Here is a 21,940-nt window from a genome sequence, read left to right as displayed (position 1 = left end):
AGGAGCCCCAAACAACCCTCCCAGGAGAGTGGGAGAATGTCCAGGAATGTTGTTATTTGGGGCTTAAATTCAGTCCCTTCAACCACATCACATTCTGGAAGATAGCACTGTCTGGTCTAGAACTTGGGGCAAGTCAGGTTATTGCCTAATTTAATCTACCCTAAAGTAATGCCAGAGAAGTAGCTCCAGGGTTCTAAAAAATCCAGCACCCTGAATGCTTATTTAAAATAAAAATTCTTAGACTCCACCTCCAAGTCATTTTCATTGGTTGAATGCGGATGTCATCTAGATTGCGACCCCATGGGGGTAATTCTGATATAGGAGATCATACCACCAAAACCAAGAATTCAGAGTCAGACATTGAACTCTATGCCTCTTTTCTCTTTTATAAACAAATACCGCATTTGCTCCATTGGAAGCATGGCGTTCTTGCGAGAGTAATGTAGGATAGCAGACAGGGGAAAATATTTTTGACAACCGAAAAGCTAACTCTCAGAGCCACTGATGGAGACTAGGGCAGCATAATCTTTTGGGAAGAAGAATGTGTGAGAAAATAAAGTAAATGAGGTTATGTTCAGGTTTAGAGGTTAACCATTTGCTCACATTTTGGGTGTGGCTTTGAAGGATCCCCTGCGCACGCAGCTGGAAAGGAAAGGGGAGTGTCATCCCAGACCGAGCCCTCCCAACCCCGAGGCAAAGGAGACAGCCCTCTCCGAAAGACACTGAAGAGTTTCAGCTGCCAAGACCCCAGTTCAACCCTTCAGCAATGCTCACCTTTCTTTTCGGGCATTTCGGCCAAGTCTGTCTCCATGGTCACCGCCTCCTCCCGGTTAAGATTCTGATCTTCAGCCAAATTAAGACAGCTCTGGGCAGAACAGTTAGTAGTCCCCGGGCCCTCGTGGTCCTTCTTTCTGCCAGTCCGCTGCGGGCTGCGCTGAGAGGTCTCGGTCAGATCAGGTTTCTTCACTCGGGAGCCAGGCTCGGTCCTACCGGGCTGGGGCCTGGGAACCCGGGGACGGCATCCCTGAGGCTGGGTCCTCACTCGGATGCCTGCCCTGCCGCAGGTAGCTGTTCCCGGGAGGAACCGAGCGCCTGGCCGTGGCCAAGGAGCGCAGACACGCCCCGTTACAGACCCACGACCCCCGACCCATCTAGTCCTTGGGAGGCAGCAGCGCCCGGAGCGCGCACAGGACGCGGGAGACCCGGAGAGCTCGAGCTGGGGAAATTCAGGCCCCGGCCGGGGAATGCGGGTCTACCCTCAAGGCCCCTTCCGGAAACGCGCACTCCAGCCCCGACTCGGCGCAGAATGACCCCGGGGGCCACCATCCGGACACCGCGATGAGAAGCAGCATCCAAACAAACAACTCACCTGCCATCGCCGGAATGACAAAGGGTACGAACTTCACAGGCCGCCTCGGAATCGCGCATGCGTAAAAAGGAGCAGGACGCGAGCCGCGGGCCTGGTTTCACCCGAAACTACGATTCCCAGAAGGCACTAGGCGCGGCGGGACGCCGTGTCCCGGGAGGTGGGAGCGCGCGTTGCGCGGGTGGGAGACTCGAAGGACCAGCAGGCTCCGTCCCTCTCGCGAGAATTTCGGGTCGCGGCAATAGAGTGGGCGCCGGTAGGGGGAGATGCGCGCGCACATAAGTCACTTGCAGTGCTGGGTTTTGTGTCCTATGTGATGTAGAGCTGCCGAGTAGTTCAACCGAATTCACTCCAAAGAGAAATAGATTATCTGGCTTTTATTCATGTTTCTATTCTCCACAAACTCATCTTTTGCCTTTAAACAATGTGAAAGGTGTGTTTTCAAGAATTGCAATTTCCTGGTTGTACACTGAATCCAGTGTTCGGCTCGTGTAGACCATTGCGAAAAATTCACATATGTGAAGAGTTAAAAAGATAAAATCAGTTTCAACAAATTTGAACACCAGGTTCTTTGCAGGCATAAAGAATGTCAATTTATACAGAGAGTTTGTTCTTTCAAGGGAACACGGTTATGTGTCTCTAATTCTCTTACAAAACTAACCCAGCTACCTCGGCCTCAAGTGTCCAGACCTTACCTGGAGTCTCAAACTTGCTCCTCTTCACAGTGAATGATACCACTACCCGCTGGCCCGTTTACACAGGCCAGAACCAGAATATTCTCAACTCTTCTCTCTCAGGGTCTATTTTTCACCAAGTCCTATTACATCTCTTAAATATATTAAATTCTTAAATATATCTAAGAATATAAGATAATAATTAAATACATATTTTATAATATATAACATTGTCTATATTATATATGGTGTAATTATTGCATTTTTAAAATACCTCCATTTATCCACTTCTCTCCATTCCCACCTGCATCGTCTCAGTTCTAGGTACCACATTTTCACGCAAACAAAAACAGAAGTTCATTGAAGCAATGCTTATTCTTAATACATGCAAATGCACACCAGTGTGTTTTCATGTTTTTTGCTTTATTTCACTCTCTTCTATTTCATGGTTTGTTTGCTTTTTTTTTAATGCTAGTGGTGTGGTACTAAATTGATTATACGAACCCCTAATAGCAAGAACTTTGGATTTTACTCTTCAATGGGAAGCCAGCTGAAGATTTTGAGCAGAGGAGAGGCACGATCTAACCTGTTTTACTTTTTAAGTTAATTTTAATTAAAAGTTTAGTGTATGGAACATTTCAAACATGCACGACAGTAGAAGGCAAGTATAACTAGCCCTCATGTACCTATTACCCAGAGCCAACTGTGGGGGGTCAGGAGCATAAATCAGGCAATAAATCAGGCAATAAATCAGGCCCTAGCTAGAAGAAGGTATCCGGAGTCACAAGATCCAGGGTGGGAAGTTCCCAAGAGTTAAAAATTGAACAATAATCATTGTTAAGAAACAAAAAGAATGGGATGTATTGTGCAAGAGCAGATGGGATTTCTCTGCTTCTGTAGATAAGATTGCTTGCTTACAGCTGCAAACCAAGATGTGGCTCTAAAAGATAATGTCCTTTTTCCTGCTTCTGTGGATATGCTTGTGGTTTTTACCTTTATAAGCCCCCCTTGAGAACTCCTCGGGACTGCTCTCTGATTCCTCTTTCTTGAGTTTCTGAGGCAGTCGCTGGCCGGCTAATAAAGACTCCTAATTGGCTTGCAAATTGCTTTGACTTGTGTGGTCTCTCTTCTGGTGCGCCCCACAACATTTGGAGGCCCCAGCGAGATCATCCCTAATGGGACATCTGGTGACCACAAGTCCTGGGGATCGTCCCTGGAACCAGGGTCCGGCCTAGGGGAAGGCCTCGGAGAGATGTTCCTCCACCCCAGGCAGGGACCAGGAACCAGGCCGGTCCTACAACGCTCTCTGAAATTATACAAAAATCTGCGTGGAGTCATCTGTTTCTGGAAATCTCACCGGTGAGTGCAGGTCTGTTACTGGATCCAGGTCAGGGACCTCTGGAAGGCTGGACGCAGCATTACTTCCGAGGTCAGGTCCCAGAGCAAGATGTTACCTGGGGCTTCTGGTTAGGAATCAATTAAGGTTTTTGTGTGTGTCTTGGTTTAGTTTGTCCTTTCTCTCATCTCCTGGTCTTGTCGCATTCCGTGTCGTTCTTGTCATAATTGTCATGGGTCAGTCAAGCTCATCTGTCTGTTCTCCTCTTAAATGTTTTTTGAATAATTTTCAGCGGAAGGCCGGAGACTATGGAGCCCCTGTCAGTTACTTCGACTTGGAGAGATTCTGCTCACGGGAGTGGCCAACTTTTGGTTCTGGATGGCCTTCCGAGGGAACCACAGACCTATCTACAGCTTATAGAGTCCAAAGGATGATTTTTGGTGATCCAGGTCACTCTGACCAGCTCCCCTATATACTAATTTGGATTGAAATTTTAACAGAAAAACCCAAGTGGTTACGGTCTTGCCTGGAGTCCCAAAAAGGAAGACCCCCCAGAGCCAAAACAGCCCTCATACTAAGAACACTCAGAAAGAAAAGACTAATAGGGTCCCAGTACTGATGGGACCACCGGAGGATCTGCTCTTAATGAATCCTCCCCCATATCTGATAGCCTCTCCGCCCCCTCTAAGACCAGAAGGAAGAGGCAGCCGAGAGGCGGCTATCAGCCCCTCCGATAGCCAGGAGGTGACCTTCAGTCCCCCCCATACCAGAAGTGGCTCTGCTTACCACCCCTCTTCTGGTGCACAGTCACCGGATTCTTCCGGGGCCCCAATTTTACCCTTAAGACAGGTTGGCCCTACCCCAGGGGATGCCTGCCCACCTTTCATGGTCTATGTCCCCTTTTCCTCTAGCGACCTGTATAATTGGAAAAACCAAAATCCCTCTTTCTCTGAAAAGCCCCAAGGGCTCATCTCCCTCTTGGAGACTGTCTTTTTTACCCACCAGCCCACCTGGGAGGACTGCCAACAGCTCCTCCAGGCCCTGCACCTCCGAGGAACGAGATCGAGTCAGGAGGGAGGCGAGGAAGTTAATTCTTGGACCTGACGGAGAGCCCACTACCGAGCCAACCCAATTAGAGGCTGTGCTCCCCTCCACCCGTCCTGGATGGGACCCCAACACTGATAAAGGTAAGGAGGCTCTCGATCAGTATCGCCAGACTCTGCTCCGGGGACTACGAGCAGCAGCCAAAAACCCGATCAATTTATCTCGGGTAAGCGAAACTATACAAAAACCGGACGAATCTCCGGCTGCTTTCCTTGAGCGCCTCCTTGAGGCATACCGCTTGTACACCCCTATAGATCCAGAGGCAGCCGAAAATAGGCGAGCCATAAATATAGCATTTGTCACCCAGTCGGCCCCAGATATAAGAAAAAAATTACAAAAACTAGAAGGATTTGAGGGTAAGGTGCTGTCTGAACTGGTAGAGATTGCCCAGAAGACTTTTAATAACAGAGATGACCCCAGGACCATGCAGTCCAAAAAAATTGCCAGAATTCTAGTATCTGCAATGGCTGAACAGGAAAAACAGAAAGATAGACAGGAAACTGTTGAAAAAAGGAAGGGGAACCAAGGAAAAAGGTTGGGCCTAGGTGCAAACCAATGTGCCTACTGCAAAGAGAATGGACATTGGAAAAATGAATGCCCTAAAAGGGGACTTAAAGGACTGAAACCATCCCCTGTTCTAGTTGAGGAGGCAAATTGATGGGGCCGGGGCTCCATTCTATTAAGCCCCTGGGAGCCCAGGGTCACCTTAGAAATTGGGGGCAAGCCTATAAAATTTCTTGTGGATACTGGAGCAACCTTCTCTGTCCTCCAGCAGGCAGAAGGGCCCATATCTAAGGGAAAAAATCCCCATACAGGGAGCAACGGGAAAGACAAAGTCCTACCCATGGACAAAGACTAGGATCACTAACCTTGGGGAAGGAACTGTCACCTACTCGTTTCTTATGATGCCAGAGTGTCCGTACCCCCCTTTTGGGAAGGGACCTTCTCCAAAAATTACAGGCCACCATCTCTTTCAGAAATGATTCGGCTGAGCTCTCCTTCAATACCAGCCCCTCGGCAATCCTCCTCACTTGCCCCTTATCAGAAGAATATTTACTTACTGTGGAGGTGGCAGTGCAGGCCCCAGGCCTGTACCTGCAGGAATTTAAAGAAAAAATACCGGGCGTATGGGCAGAGACTAATCTACCAGGATTAGCCGCCCACCGGCGGCCCATTGTTGTCCAGCTGACTAGCACCGCCACACCTGTCAGAATTCGACAATACCCGATAAGCTTAAAGGCTAAGAAAGGCATTGCAGTCCATATCAAAAGACTCCAGGAGGCAGGCATTCTAGTCCCCTGTCATTCGGCCTGGAACACCCCCCTTCTCCTGGTCCAAAAACCCGGGACTGAGGATTACCGGCCAGTACAAGACCTCCGGGAAGTGAACAAAAGAGTTGAAACCCTTCACCCTACTGTCCCTAACCCATATACACTGCTGAGCCTGTTACCTCCCAGCCAACAGGTTTATACTGTTCTGGACTTAAAGGATGCCTTCTTTTCACTTCCTCTGGCTGAGGTAAGTCAACCTGTTTTTGCATTTGAATGGATTGACCCAGAGGGGGGTTTCTCTGGACAATTAACCTGGACCCGGTTGCCACAGGGTTTCAAAAACTCTCCCACCCTGTTTGATGAAGCCTTAAGTCAAGATTTGGCCAGCTTTAGACAAAAGCATCCAGAAATAACCCTGCTACAATATGTGGATGACCTCTTACTGGCAGCCAATAACCTGTCAGATTGTAAAAAAGTAACTGAAAATTTACTGCAGGAGCTAGACCAATTAGGCTATCGGGTCTCAGCTAAGAAAGCCCAATTTTGCACCAATTCGGCAACATACTTAGGATACGAACTAAATAAAGGAAAGAGGTCACTATCCTCAAGTAGGGTTGAAGCTATCTTAAGGATACCCGAACCAAAGACAAAGAGGCAGGTACGGGAATTCCTGGGGGCAGTTGGATATTGCCGACTCTGGATTCCCAGATTTGCGGAAATAGCCAAGCCCTTGTATACTAGTACAGGGGGAAAAGAGGAAACGCTAACCTGGACTGAAACTGAGCAAAAGGCTTTTAGAATGCTAAAACAGGCACTTGTAAGCGCTCCTGCCTTAACCTTGCCTGACCTGTAGAAACCCTTTCAACTGCATGTTGCTGAGGCCCGTGGAATAGCGAAAGGGGTTCTAACCCAAATATTAGGTCCATGGAAAAGGCCGGTTGCCTACCTATCTAAGAGACTAGACTATGTAGCAGCTGGATGGCCAAACTGCCTCCAGGTCATTGCTGCCACTGCTATTTTGGTTAAAGAAGCATCCAAATTAACTCTGGGGCAGGACTTACAAATAGTGGCCCCACATTCAGTAGAAACATTACTAAAAAGCCCTCCTGAGAGATGGCTCTCAAATGCCCAGATAACCCAGTATCAAGTACTGCTACTAGATCCCCCGAGAATCTGTTTCCTGAAAGCGACAGCCCTTAACCCCACTACCTTACTCCCGGATGATGACCCTTCCAAGCCCATCCACGACTGCTGCGAGGTCCTGGATTCCCTCACAAACCTGAGGGATGACCTCACCGACACCCCCTGGCCAAATCCTGATGAAGAATTATATACAGACGGGAGCAGTTACGTCTCAGAGGGAATCAGGTATGTGGGGGCAGCGGTGGTAACTGTGGACTGGGTCATCTGGGCTCAGGCCCTAGGACATGGGACTTCAGCCCAAAAGGCTGAACTGATAGCTCTAACCCAGGCTCTGAGGTGGGGAAAAGGGAAGGTTGTCAACATCTACATGGACAGCAGATATGGCTTCGCAACTGCACACGTCCATGGGGCACTATATCAGGAACAGGGACTTTTGACATCAGGGGGAAAAGAAATAAAAAATATACCAGAAATACTCGCCTTGCTAGAGGCTATCTGGTTACCAAAAAGGGCAGCCGTTATACATTGCAAAGCCCATCAGACTGCTGAAACTCAAATTGCCAGAGGAAATGCCCTGGCTGATAAAACGGCAAAGGAGGTTGCCCAAAAACCAGTGGGGACGCTGCAGATACTTCCTGTCTTACCCAGACGAGTACTGCTGAACCCTCCAAACTATACTGGGAAAGAAATAAAACTGGGTGAAACCCTGGGCACCAAAACAGATCCGGATGGTTGGAAAATTCTCCCGGATGGGAGAATTCTGGTACCAGAGCACCTGGGGCACAATTTGATTGCCCAGGTGCACCAAAGTACACACCTGGGCAGTACAAAACTAACTGAACTATTACAGAGAAATCACTACATTCCCCGACTGCAACAACAAGCTCAGGAAATATCATCCAGATGCCACATCTGCACCCAGGTAAATTCTGGCCAAGGGAAGGAGGTGCCCCAAGGGACCAGGCTGAGGGGACAAGCCCCAGGAGAGCAGTGGGAAGTAGACTTCACGGAAATGTTACTTGGTCCATTTGGATACAAATATCTGCTAGTTTTCATCGACACCTTCTCCGGATGGACTGAGGCATTCCCTACCAAAACCAAAACAGCACAAATAGTAGTAAGAAAACTAGTTTCTGAAATTGTCCCCCGATTTGGCCTCCCGACTGCAATGGGGTCCGACAATGGGCTGGCGTTCATCGCCCAAATTACCCAATTGTTAGCAAAAATATTAAATATTAAATGGAAGTTACATTGTATTTATAGGCCACAGAGTTCAGGGCAAGTTGAAAGAATGAATAGAACAATAAAAGAAACTCTGATTAAACTAAAGCTCGAGACTGGCGAAAACTGGGTGAGTCTCCTTCCATTTGCCCTCCTAAGGACTAGATGTACTCCCTATGTTAAGGGAATTACCCCATATGAAATCATGTTTGGGCGACCACCCCCACTAATTCCTAAATTGGGGGAAGAGAAAATAGCTGAATTAAATAACCATTCTCTTCTAAAATCATTACAAGCCTTGCAGTCTGCCATCCATCATACCCGGGATCTGGTGAAGGCAGCCCATCCAGGACCAACAAATCCTGCCCCTAACAAAGATCTATTTCAGGTGCAGCCTGGAGACCTGGTCTGGATTAAGAGGCTTCAGCCAGCCACCTTGGAGGCCCGGTGGACGGGACCCCTGCCAGTGATCCTCACAACCCCAACGGCAGTAAAAGTTGCGGGAAAATGACACTGGATTCATCACACCCAGATCAAGAAGGCTGCCCCAGGCCAGCCCCCCGGAAAATGGACTATCCAGTGAACTGAGGATCCACTAAAGATAAGGCTTTCCAGAAATCCTTCTGGGTCCTTCTGATATCTCTGGTGAGGATTGCGGGAAAAAATCCTTACCAGGCTGTAAACTATACCTGGGAACTCACTAGAACAGTGGACGGGATAGTGGTCACTAGAAACACCACTCCATCCCAACCAATCCTCCAGTTTGACCTCTGCCAGCTGTTTGGGAACCAATGGAACTCTTACTGGGGAAATCAGAGCATGGGGGGCATCTTCAAGAGGGGAGGGACAACTATAATCCAGAGATGTGGATGTGGCACCCTTCCCCAAGAAAAAAAGCTTACAGCATATTGGCCATTATGCCTGTCCTGAACAGGGCAGTCCAGAATGACAGGGGGAAGACGAGTACCATTGTGCCAAATGGGGTTGTGAAACACTTGCAAAATGGACTGACCGAGACCCAATCATAACCTTAACAAGAGCACCAACCCCTAGCCCCAACAGTTGCACCCAAAGTGCCTGTAACCCAGTTATTATTATAATCCATTCCTGGTATACCCAAGTCTGGGACAGTGGGAAAACTTGAGGACTTAGATTATATGTCACGGGTTACGATCCGGCGTCAGTTTCACAATTCAGAGATTCCTTCCCCGAAAACTGAACAACCCCATAGGGCCAAACAGAGTTCTAAACCCCGGCATAAAACCCGTATATCCCCCCAAACAAAAGCCACCACTGCTTGAGCAGCCTCCACTTGAGCAGCCACTGCCATCACAGCTCCCTCCCTACAGCCAAGGGGTGGGGCAGATCACCACCCCCCAAGCTACCTCAAGCTCAAAGAGTCTCACCCCTTTAAGCCCTCATACAGACTTCTTCCCCTTCCTCAAAAAACCCCTACTTGACACGTTGGATTCAGTATTCCAGTTCATGAATCAAACCAATCCGCTTACTACTGAAGACTGTTGGCTTTGCTTAAACCCTGAACCCCCTTATTACATAGGAATAGGAGCTAATATCTCCCTAGGCCTTGCGGATACCCATATCAGAAACCTCTCAGTCCAAGAAGTGCAAGGCCAGCACCTATGCAGGTGGGGACAGGAACCAAAACTCACCCAAGAGATCTCCAAGGTCAGGGAACTTGTATTTATTCTGAGGATTTCAATCTAGCTAAATCCCCCTATAGTGACTCTTGCGGACTCCTCATATCACTAGAGAACATTTTAACTTCAACCCCAAATGGATGGGACCGCCTCCTTGTAGCTCCGGACAGCACTTGGTTTGCTTGCACATCTGGTATCACCCCCTGCATAACTCTCTCAGTAATGGCCGTCTAGGAGGAATTTTGTATCTTGGTTCACATTATCCCCCAAGTATATTATTATTCTGCAGAATGGGGTAGGGAACACTTCAAAATCATGTACCGGGCCAAGTGAGCCCCAATCCTGGTGCCCCTCCTTGTCGGACTGGGCATAGCAGGATCAACTGCAGTCAGAACTGCAGCCTTTATCACCGGGGACCAAAACTTTAAAACCCTTAGCAAACAAGTTGATCAGGATCTTAGTGAATTAGAAAGCTCCATCAGTCATTTGGAAAACTCCCTAAATTCACTGGCCGAGGTGGTCCTCCAAAACCGCAGAGGCTTAGATCTCCTATTTCTGAAACAAGGCGGTTTATGCATGGCCCTTGGAGAAACCTGCTGCTTCTATGCCAATCATTCTGGAATAATTAGAAATAGTCTATCCCTAGTCCGTAGCAGATTACGAGAGCGGGAGGAACACCGAAAAGCTGAAACCAACTGGTATGAAAATTTGTTTTCCTGGTCCCCATGGCTAACCACACTCCTAACTGCCATAACAGGACCCCTAATTCTCATATTATTAGGCTTAATGTTTGGACCTTGTATAATAAACTGTCTGATCTCATATGTGAAAAAAAGAATACAAGCTATTAAATTATTAGTCCTTCGAACCCACTATCAACATATTTATAATCAAAATACAGAAACAATGATTTGATTCTCTCATAAAACCAGTGGGGAATGTGGGGGGTCAGGAGCAATAAATCAGGCAATAAATCAGGCCCTAGCTAGAAGCAGGTATCCGGAGTCACAAGATCCAGGGCGGGAAGTTCCCAAGAGTTAAAAATTGAACAATAATCATTGTTAAGAAACAAAAAGAATGGGATGTATTGTGCAAGAGCAGATGGCATTTCTCTGCTTCTGTAGATAAGATTGCTTGCTTACAGCTGCAAACCAAGATGTGGCTCAAAAAGATAATGTCCTTTTTCCTGCTTCTGTGGATATGCTTGTGGTTTTTACCTTTATAAGCCCCCCTTGAGAACTCCTCGGGACTGCTCTCTGATTCCTCCTTCTTGAGTTTCTGAGGCAGTCGCTGGCCGGCTAATAAAGACTCCTAATTGGCTTGCAAATTGCTTTGACTTGTGTGGTCTCTCTTCTGGTGCGCCCCACAACACCAACAAGTATCAACAATTTGTCATTCCTGTCCTCCCCTCCCCTCCTCATTTTTAATAAACCTATTAGATTACTGAGGATTCCTTTTGGTGGGGCAAGGGAGGGAAGAGTTGGGAGGACAAGTGTCCTGTGCTGTTCCCCTCCTGGTCACCAAAGCCAAAATTGTAGAGGCCTCAGCATTTTCCTGGAAATTTCAGCACAGGGATCTCATGGTTGAATTTTTTTTCTGACTAGAGTGTTCTGGCCAGAATAGTGCTTGGACAGGATCTAGAACACGGATGTGAAGACTGGACTGATGATGTAGGGTAAAGTTTCTCCTCAGGGGAGTGATGGGTGGTGGAGATGCTGGAAAGCCTGGTGCTGCCCTGGAGATGGAGTGTGCCTACACTTAATGAAGTGGGATAAAACAGGGACAACTGCAAGTCCCTTGTTTCTCATCTAGCTCCAAAGAAACTAATGCAAACTGCAAACTTCCTGGGAAAAAAATTTTCCTAAAGCCCCAAACCTCCCCAGACCATTTTACAAGTCTTAAGAGCTTGTAAAATTCTGGGCCCAAAGCAAATTCTTAGCTAACGATAGGAAGCGTAGGGTCATAATGATTGTTAACCATTTGCCCAAAGACAAATTTTAGATATATGACAACAAGCTACAAAATCTGCTATCACCTCCTAGAACAAAGAACGCACCAAGTATTTAAAGATCACTATAGAAACCTGCTACCAACAAAATTTTCCTATAAAATAAGCTAGCCCATTTGTTCTAGTTTGCTAGCTACCAGAATGCAATATACCAGAAGTGGAATGGCTTTTAAAAAGGGGAATTTAATCAGATGTTAGTTTATAGTTCCAAGGCTGAGCAAATGCCGCAATTAAAACAAGTCTATAGAAATGTCCAATCTAAGGCATCCAGGGAAAGACTCCTTGGTTCAAGAAGGCCGATCAAGTTCAGGGTTTCTTTCTCAAAATGAGAAGGCACATGGCGAACACAGTCAGAGTTTCTCTCTCATCTAGAAGGGCACATGGCAAACATGGCATCATCTGCTAGCTTTCTCTCCTGGCTTCCTGTTTCATGAAGCTCCTGGGGAGGCATTTTTCTTCTTCATCTCCAAAGGTTGCTGGCTGGTGGACTCTGCCTCTCGTGGCTATGTCAGTCTGCTCTGCTCTCCCTGAATCTCCCATTCTCCAAAATGTTTCCTCCTTTATAGGACTTCAGAAACTAATCAAAATCCACCCAAATGGGTGGAGACATGTTATCACCTAATCCAGTTTAACAACCACTCTTGATTGGGTTACATCTCCAGGGAGATGATCTAATTACAGATTCAAACATATAGTATTAAATAGGAATTATTCTGCCTTTGCAAAATGGCATTTAGATTAAAACATGGCTTTTCTAGGGGACATACATCCTTTCAAACCAGCATACCACTCCACTCAGGGCGTGTCCCTGCCTTGGGCATGTTCGTGTTAACTTCTCTAACGTGCACGCTATTTTTTGGAAAAACTTATTTTTTAAATAAATTTTACTACTTAATCCTACTGGTCCTCTCATCTCTAAATTATTTTAGTTTCGAGACTATGGATCCTGGATCGGGGCTTAGCTGGCACCGCTGCCGGTAGAATACCAGATATATCACGTCTGGAAGTGTTAAAGACCCAACGACTCAACTGTCTTCTTTCCCATCCCAGAAGAACTGAATAAAACTAATGGGCCATCACAGAGCAGAATTGACTGAATCTCAGAGACACATAAAATGAATCACCAAGGGATTTGGAGGACTGCTATGGATACGAAAGCGGCTAAAAGGAAATAAAAAGTGGAAATAACAGGAAATAAGGGAGAATAAATTTTCTAGGCAGAGAGCGTAAAACCTTCTGCGGTTCTTACAGTCTTCGTTATCAGATTTATTCATCCCCTAGTGCGGGCTCCGCCTCTCGATGTGTGAAAACACTGCAATTCGGTGATAAAAACCCAAATGGACGTCAAAGAACGAAGCTCTCTGAGCTGAGGGTGCAGGGTGTACAAGCCACCCTAGAAAGTGGCGTTGCCAAATCCCGGGACTACATTTCCCAAGAATCTCTGCGCGCATATCCGCTTCCTCCCTCTGGTCTGGACGCGCTCTGCATGCTGGGAGGTGCTGTCTTCGCTGTCTTCCCTGGCCGTGGTCAGCTGGGCATGTGGACCCGGCAGGAGCGCACGCGGGACCAGATTGTGCATCTGGCCTGGGACTCGCAGATTAGGCGACCCTGCTGCAGCCCGCCGAGTCTCTTCCTGGCCGACTGATCTGACCGTAATACTTTCTGCGAGAGCTGACGCGATGCCCCTCTAGGATCAACCACCTTGATCCTACCCCTTTGCCGTAGGAGCGTGCCCTGGATTTTGTCTGTGCCTGACCGTGGGCTGTGTACGCGTTTACCATGTGAAGCACCTCCGAATTCTATGCTTGGAAAAGAGTTGAGGGCCCGCACACCCTGAAGCGTTTGGCTAGAAGGTGAAACAGGTAGGGCCCAAACTCCCTGCAGTCCACAGCGTGGTGGAGCCGTTTTATGGACCCCGGCAATATTCATGTGGGAAGGAATGGATGAAAGAGATCCCGTTTGTCCACTTTACAAGAAAGTGGTATTGCTGAGAGGTGACCTTAGGCCAGTTGAACTCTGCGTGTCCTGTACCTCATCTGCAAATAGAGGTTTGTTGTTCCTTCTTTAAGTGATGTATTTGAAGATTAAATGAATTTTAATAGAAAACAGTTGAAGAAGTGCCAGGCACTGAGTAAAGACTGATCAATAATAGCTATAATGACTAGTAGGTATTCATCTCCCTATGTGTATATAAAAAGAAATGGAAACCCAGGGACGAAAAATAGCTTGTTCTGGGTAATGTTGCCGCTGGGCACAGAGTGGAAATTAGAACCTAAGTGCCCTGACTCCCAGTGGGGCACTTCCATCCTCAGTCATGTTGGTAGCAGTATCTTTAGCACTGATTGTGATTATCTATGTTTTTGTGTGTGTGTTTCTGCAGACCCATGGAGTATGGCCCTATATTGATGCGTGCTCGTGTTCAGTGCTTCCAAAAGACAAGTGACTGCTGAAATTTGCAACTTTAGCCTTAGCTCAAATGATACAGGTTCAGAATCCCTTAATCCTGTCATGATGGGCCCTCAGAGAATCTCTTGCCAGAGTTTCTGGGATAATGCTGGCAGGAAAAGATGTGGAAAAGATCTGGAAATCTTTTTTCCAGATGTGGAAAAGTTGTGGAAGACTTAAGTGAGGTTGCTACATCCATATGATTGTTAAAAATGCTGTTGAGGATTGGACCCACACACTTGAGAACAGAGGTAAGAAATATACAAAAGAGGAAGGTTCTGATCCCTCTGATCTGATCGTAGCCCCTCCTTTGAGAGCTGGGCACCCGAAGTGTGCATACCTGTTCTAGTTTGCTAGCTGCTGGAATGCAAAATGGAATCTTTTGTTTTGTATCAGAGTAAAATAAATCCATCACATTTGGAACACACACACACAAAAGAGTATGTACATGTACATTTGAGGGCTCTGTAATATCCAATCAATAAAAGCTTTACCTTTGACACTCAAAACTATGGATATGGTAGAATCATTTCTTTTCCATCTCATCAATATCTCCAAATTCCGCCTCATTCAACCTTTTCAAGACTTTGTGTCATTCAAGGTTGTCGTTATTAACTTCACTGAAGAAGAAGGGAGAGCACTGGACCCTACTCAGAAAGTCTTGTACAGGAATGTAATGCTTGAGAACTAAAGGAACCTCGTCTTCTTGGGTAAGGTTGGAGCCTTTCATCTCAGTCTGCCTTTTGGGGTGCTTTTGCTTTGTGAAGACTCCTTTGTACCTATTAGGTGAAAATAACAAATGGTCTTTTGGTGGCTCCCCTGCAAGAATCCAAATCAGATCCTTAAATTGTTTCTCACCCTACTTAGGTATAAACATTCATTTGTCTTTCACATTTAATTATCCTGTCCTTTGCTCTCTAAAATGCAAGAGTGGGAATGAGAATAGAGTTTTTGTCTTTCAAACTAGCAAGCACATTGATTTTTTCTCCCTTGGACAGGATTTCCATTTTCTAAACCTGATAACATCTTCCAGTTGGAACAAGCAGTATACCCACAGGGACAAGTTCTAAGAAGCAGCTGTACATGTAAGTGAGAACAAAGAGGATAGAATCTTTTGAAATATGAATTAAGTGGTCTTCCCCAAATCCTCTAGACCTCTAGAAAATGTTGAATCCTCTGATGGTCTAAATTTGTCCTGAACGTATCGGAGTTCTGATAGCTTAACTCTCTACTCTTCCTAGACTCAGGGAAGAGATACTTCCTTCTTAAACTTATAACTCTTAACACTTGATTCAGAGATCAGATTTGTGTCTTGCCCCAGTGCATTTTATGAGGTCATTCCCTTCTCCTATCTTGTAACCTAATCATATCTTCTTTTTACCTGCTTAAAAAAATGAAGAGAATGAAAGAATTTGAATAATTTTAAGCATATAGAATTGACACAATTTGCTGACTGAGCAGATATGAGAGATGAGGGTTTAGGAAACAGAGATAATTCCCAGGTCTGACTTGGCTATGTAGGTAGATGGACTCTCCCTTCCTTGAAGTGGAGAACTTAGGAGAAGTATCAGGCTTAGAGAGTGGAAGATGAATTCAGTTTTTCCTGAGTTTGAAATGCCTGTAATAGTCTAAACCAGTGGCTCTCAATCAGTAGCGATTTTGCCCTCTGGGGGACCACTTGGAAATACCTGAAGACTGGGAGAGGGCTATAGGCATGTAGTGCATAGAGACCAAGGATGCTGCTAAACATCCTATAGTGTATAAGGCAGGCCCCTTTACAAAGATTTATCCAGCCTAAAATGTCAGTAGGGCTGCATTGAGAAATTTTCATCTAAATGGAGATGTCTGAAGGTAGAGGATATAAGGGGTGTGTCAGGGGTTCCCAAGATCACCCTCAGGTTCAGTAATTTGCTAGGAGGACTCAAGGACTCAGCGTATAGTCATATATGTGACGATAATTATATTACAGTGACGATACCAAACATGATCAGCAGATGACAAAGGGACATGGAGCAAGGTCCAGGAGAAAATTAGGCTCAAGTTTTCAATGATTTTCTCCCAGGGGAGTGATTTCCCCAAAATGAGTTGTGACAGAATGTGTAAAATCTTGTCAGTGAGGAAGCTTGTTAGAGGCTCAATGCCCGGGGTTTAATTGGGAGCTGATTATGTAGGCACCCCCTACTTGGCATGTCCCCAAATCCCAGACTCCCAGAAGGAAAGCAGGTACTTAGCATAAACTGTATTGTGTATAAACACAAGTTTAGGCACAGTGAGCCACTTTATCCCCTAATGGTGAGAACCCTCCTAAAATACAATTCCCAGACACCAGCCATGGGCCAACTTTGTAAGCTGCCCTTTTGAAAAATTAAGAGATCAGGCTTGCTATGCTAATTCTTTTATGCATAGGAGGACATGTTAAATGAATCTTAGTGAAAGAAGGAGCTCTTAACTGGTGGTACCAATTTGGGAATCAGCTGAGAATTGATAGTAATTGAAGCAGGGAAGTGAATGAGAAAATATATCACGGGTGGGTCTAGAACCCTAACAGATACAAACATTTAAATATCTATAAAATAAATTATACATATATATATCACCTGATAATTTTTTGAAAGTAAGTATATAGGGAAAAAACTGGTAACATATATAAGAAAATGGAAGTAGTTTTTCAATAATGTAGGGGGGGAAAATGGAGGTATGATATTTAAATTTTTGTATTTTAAGCATTTCTCAACATAAGAAAAGGAAAGGGAGTTGAAAATCAGTTTTAAGAAAGAGTGGCTGGAGTGATGAGGAAAGCCAGGTCAGGTTATTTTTCAAGGATGCCAATTAAAAAGAGCATTGAAGAGGAGAAGCGGGGCTCAAGGTGTTACATGCCAAAGAGGTCAAATGCAAAAGGCTTAAAATGTCCATTGGGCTTAAGAGTAATAGGTTGCTCATTCTTTTTAGGTAGCCCAATGTTGGCTCAGCTTCCCGGCTCCTGCCTCTGACCTCCCCTCAATGCTATTCCTCTGTTTAACTTTTATTTTCCTAAATTATATAAGAATGTCAAATCCACATACTAAGATTACTTTAAAAACAGTTCTCAGCTTACAAAGATTTGTCGTGTTTGTTTTTCTCATAATGAAGTTGAAATAATAAAGTTGAATTAGCGAGATCTCCAACTTATAAAGTCTCAACTTTACAACAATAATAAAAGGAAACAATAAAAATATTTTTTCATGTGGTTTATTCATAATAAAGCTGAAATGATACTAATTGTAGGCCTAATCCCCTGATCCTTATAAAATGTCTGCATTCTTCTGAACTTTGATCTTCTGTAAGGTTTGGAGGGGTGTGTGTTGGTAGACTCAGCGAGAGGCAAAGAAAGTGATGCTAAAGGAAATCTCTCTCAAATGGGTAGCCTCACTCAGGCTAGATGTGTTAGTTTGCAAGCTACTGGAATGTGATATACCAGAACTGGAACAGCCTTTGAAAAGGGCAATTTATTAAGTCGCAAGTTTATAGTTATAAGTCGATAAAAATGTCCAAATTAAGGCATCTGGGGAAGGATACCTTAATTCAAGGAAGGCCGATGGGTCAGGAACACCTGTCAGCTGGGTAGTCACGTGGCTGGTATTTACTGATCCCTTGCTTCTGGACTCCATTGCTTTCAGCCTCTGTTCCTCTGGGGGTTCCTCTCTTTGCTTTTCCAGGCCTGGCTTTTTTCTCTTGGTTTCCCTTGGCTCTCTCCAGGTTCTGGCTTCTTTAACATCTCATGGTGATGTCTACTGGGCTCCAGGCATCACCAAACATCCATGCCTCTTTTTCTGCCTCTCAGCTCTGCTCTGAAGTTTCTGTAAGGTCTCTGTCATTTCTGAGGTTTCTCCAAAATGTTTCCTTTTTTAAAGACTCTGGTAATCTAATCAAGACCTACCTAGAATGGATAGAGTTGCATCTCCATCTAATCAAAAGGTTACGCCCACAATTGGGTGTGGCACATTTCTGTGGAGATAATCTAAACAAAAAATTCCAACTTACATTATTGAATCAGGATTAAAAGAAATGGCTGCCTCCACTAGACTGAATCAGGATTGAAACATAGCTTTTCTGGGGTATATAATACTTTCAAACTGGCACACTAGCAAAGAAAAATAGGAAAATTATTGAATCTGAGAGCAACTCCAGCAATCATCAAGGAGAATTTCCAGGGGACTGGCAGTAAGGGTGGCATTAAAAGATGACCATTATGAAAAGCTTGGGTAACTCCATGCAAGGAGGCTATCAAAAACCAAGGAGAGTTTCAGAGATTCAGAGCCTAGGGGCAGTTATCATACAGATATACGGTACTGATCGTTCCCCAATTAAGATTTATCCTACCTGACATTTGATTGATCTCTGCTTTCTCTAATAGACTGTAAGTTTTAAAACAGCTGGTACTGATTGTGTTTTTCTAATCATTGAATCCTAGCACAGTACAGTGCCTAGCATATAACAGGTATTCAATAAATTATTTGTTGACTGGTTGACTTACATTTGTGACTACCAGTATTTTTAGTGTTATTATCTCATCCCTACTCTAGCCATTTCCTTTCAGGGAATGTCTTTTTTCAGACTTGGAGGCCTGGAAGTTAAAGCAAAAAAAGTCATTTTCTGAAAAAAAAATCATCCCTGGGATAAATATGGAGAGAAACAACAGGTGATCCAAGGACCTCCACCTTGAAAGAGACCTGGGGATGTTACACTTATTCAGAGATCATACAGGGTAATCAGGAGAAATTCTGGAAACAAGCAACAGTTATTTACAAGGAAAAAAACTTCTGTAGCAACTAGAAATCCTTAATATTATTGAATTTGGCAAAAATGTTGGTCTGAAGTCAAACTTTGTTATACAACCATGGTTCCTAAAGAGGCGAGACATTATGTATGTGATGCTGGAAAGATCTTGAAAGAGTATACACACCTAGTCAGACATAAGAAAGGCAGCTCACATTGATTGTATACCATTATGGGCTGTATGTGTGTGAAGATTTCTCAATAACTATATTAAAAAAAAAAAGGAAAGCTCAAATGAGAACGTTCTTCAGTGTAATGAATGTGGTGAAATCTTCAGTGATTACTCAGTCTACATTCAACATTGTATAGTTCATAGTGGAGAGAAAGATTTGGAATATAATCAGTATGAGAAGGTTTTTGGTCCTTGTGTACAACAAGTTGATCATCAGAAAACTAATATTGGAAAGAAGTCGTATGAAGATAGAAAAGCCTTTAGCTGGCACTTATACCTTACCAAACATCATCAGAGCATTCACAACGGGAAGGAATATGTTGTGCATGAAAGAGTCTTAGTTCAGACTACACAATTTATTCAATATCAGAGAATCTATAATGGAAAGAAATTTTATGAATGTAGTGGCTGTAGAAAAACATTCAGTAATTACTTGGCCCTCACAGTGCAGCAGAGAAGTCATATGAATGTAATGAATGTGGACAAGCTTTTAATCATGGCTCATCTCTTATTCAACATCAGAGAATCCACACCAGAGAGAAAGCCTATTACTATAATGAATGTGGGAAGGCTTTTATTCAGATAACCCAGTGTTCTAGTTTGCTAGCTGCTGGAATGTGGTATACCAGAAACAGAATGGCTTTTAAAAGGGGACATTTATTAAACTGCTAGTTTACGGTTCTAAGCCTGTGAAAATGTCCAGTATTAAAGCAAGTTTATAAAAATGTCCAATATAAGGCATCAGGGAAAGATACCTTGGTCAAAGAAGGTTGATGACATTCAAGGTTTCTCTCTCAACTGGAAAGGCATATGGTGAACATGGTGACATCTGCTAGCTTTCTCTCCAGGCTTCTTGTGTTTTGAAGCTCCCTGGGGCATTTTCCTTCTTCATCTCCAAATGTCTCTGGCTGTGTAGGTTCTCGTGGTTCTTGTGGCTCTCTCCAAAATGTTTCTTCTCCTAAAGGATTCCAGTAAACTATTCAAGACCCACCTGGAATGGATGGAGTCACATCTCCCTCTAAGCAAAGATTAATACCCACAATTAGGCATGTTACATCTCTGTGGAGATAGTCTAATCAAGTTTCCAACCTATAGTGCTGAATAAAGATGAAAAGAAATGGCTGCCTCCACAAGATGGATCAGGATTAAAACATGGCTTTTCTAGGACACATAATCCTTTCAAACCAGCACACCCACTTTATTCACATCAGTGAATTCATACTGCAGAGAAACCTTATGAATGTAACAAATGTGACAAAGTCTTCAGTTACAATTCATTGAACATCAGTTTGCTCATACTGGAGAGAGGCCCTATGAATGTATTGAATGTGAGAAAGCATTTAGTCATAGCCTTCCCTGATGGTCCATCAACTTATTCACACTGGAGGAAAACCCTTGAATGCAGTGAATGTGGCGAAGCCTTCAGTTAGAGCTCCAATCTCTAAAACATCAGAGAACTCACACTGAAGAGAAATCTTATGCCTTTAATGACTGTGGACAGCAAAAACTTTTAGTGATCAATTGGCCCTTATTAGACATCAGAGAACTCATACTGGAGAATAACCTTACAGATGTAAAGAATGTTGTAAAGCCACAGTCAGAGCTCAACTGTCATAAAACAATGCTGGAGAAAAACTCTATTTATATAAAGAGTGTGGGAAGACCGTTAGCCAGAGTTTATCCCTTACTCACATCAGATGGTTCACATAGGAGAGAAACCCTTTGAATGTATTGAATGTGGAAAAGCCTTCAGTAAAGTGCCCATCTTTCTCAATTTCAGAGAATTCATACAGGAGAGAAACTTTGTGAGTGCAATGTGGTTGACCTTTCAGGTGTAGCTCAGCCCTCATAAGGATGCAGAGACTTCGCAGTGGAGAATGACCCTGAATATGTAGACAGATTCATGCAGACTCTAAATACCAAAGAATCACACATTTACAAAATTGTTACAATTGTGCTGCCTGTGATCTTGAAGGATGAAAATGGCTCCCTCCATTTTCTGCCATAATATTACAAATTGAAGTAAAGAAATGCTGATTTGAAAAATCTGGAATAGCGTAATAGACTGTAAACCTCTTCAGTCTTCAGATTGTTGAGTGCGGGTGGGTGGGGGGAGCGGGGGGTGGTGGTGGGTGTAGAAATGTGCATTTTTATCCATACCTGAAAATGAATTAATCACCAGGCTTCTACATGCAGTGATTTTTTTCCTGGCCCCAAGCTTAGGTTTTCCCAACATGACATGAGCTTCCAACTATCCACAATTGAGCAGTCTGTCTCTCTTAATGATTAGAATAGTGCTATTTCCGAATTCTATTATAGAGAAATGCATGTTTGATTTTATTTATTGACACAACCTCCCTATAAATATCTGCCCTAATATAGCCATCCTACACCTGGCTCATACCCTTCTGGGTCCATTGTCTGCTTTACTTTTTCCCACTTGTTTCTGGTTATTTCTCAGAGGCCAGATGGGTTCCCTCCCAATTAGAAGGTTAGCTGTTAATACTGGTGACGTTTCATGCAACAGCAGAAATTGTATTACTCATACAGGGGAACTCTTTGGAGAGGATAGGTGAAGTAAAACTGGGCTAGCAAGGGTAGAAAATAGGTTGGGCCTTTTCAGTGTCTAGGAGGTCCCCGTAACAGGCTGGCACTGCAGGACTCAGGCTTCCTGCTGGTGACAACAGCTTAGAAGGTGTTGACAGGTTTCCTTCTCCAAAGTGATGG

General features: G+C 44.4%; 1 protein-coding gene and 1 long non-coding RNA gene across 4 annotated transcripts in view; one reads left to right on the top strand and one right to left on the bottom strand.

Annotated features, from left to right (window-relative positions):
• Nucleotides 1–1,441, bottom strand: part of ZNF286A (zinc finger protein 286A) — a 29,177-nt gene extending 27,736 nt beyond the window's left edge. For all 3 annotated transcript variants that reach the window (XR_013177937.1, XM_077166079.1, XM_077166080.1), the window contains exons 1-2: nt 1,370–1,441; nt 775–1,001 (exon numbers count right to left, since the gene is read on the bottom strand). Coding sequence is in view for 2 of the 3 variants with exons in the window: in XM_077166079.1 (XP_077022194.1) it covers nt 775–1,001; nt 1,370–1,428 (286 nt within the window). In the remaining variant the exon portion in view is untranslated. The remainder of the gene's footprint in view (nt 1–774; nt 1,002–1,369) is intronic.
• An 11,842-nt stretch (nt 1,442–13,283) lies between these two features.
• On the top strand, nt 13,284–16,142 carry LOC143686110 (uncharacterized). The gene is made up of 3 exons (XR_013176907.1): nt 13,284–13,829; nt 14,162–14,936; nt 15,225–16,142. It is a non-coding gene; the product is annotated as an uncharacterized LOC143686110 (long non-coding RNA).
• The last annotated feature ends 5,798 nt before the right edge of the window (nt 16,143–21,940 follow it).

Source organism: Tamandua tetradactyla, chromosome 6 (genome assembly GCF_023851605.1).
Source record: "Tamandua tetradactyla isolate mTamTet1 chromosome 6, mTamTet1.pri, whole genome shotgun sequence".
Classification (NCBI taxonomy): Eukaryota; Metazoa; Chordata; class Mammalia; order Pilosa; family Myrmecophagidae; genus Tamandua; species Tamandua tetradactyla.
Note: the sequence above shows the minus strand (reverse complement) of the source record. Positions and strands in the feature narration are given on the sequence as shown.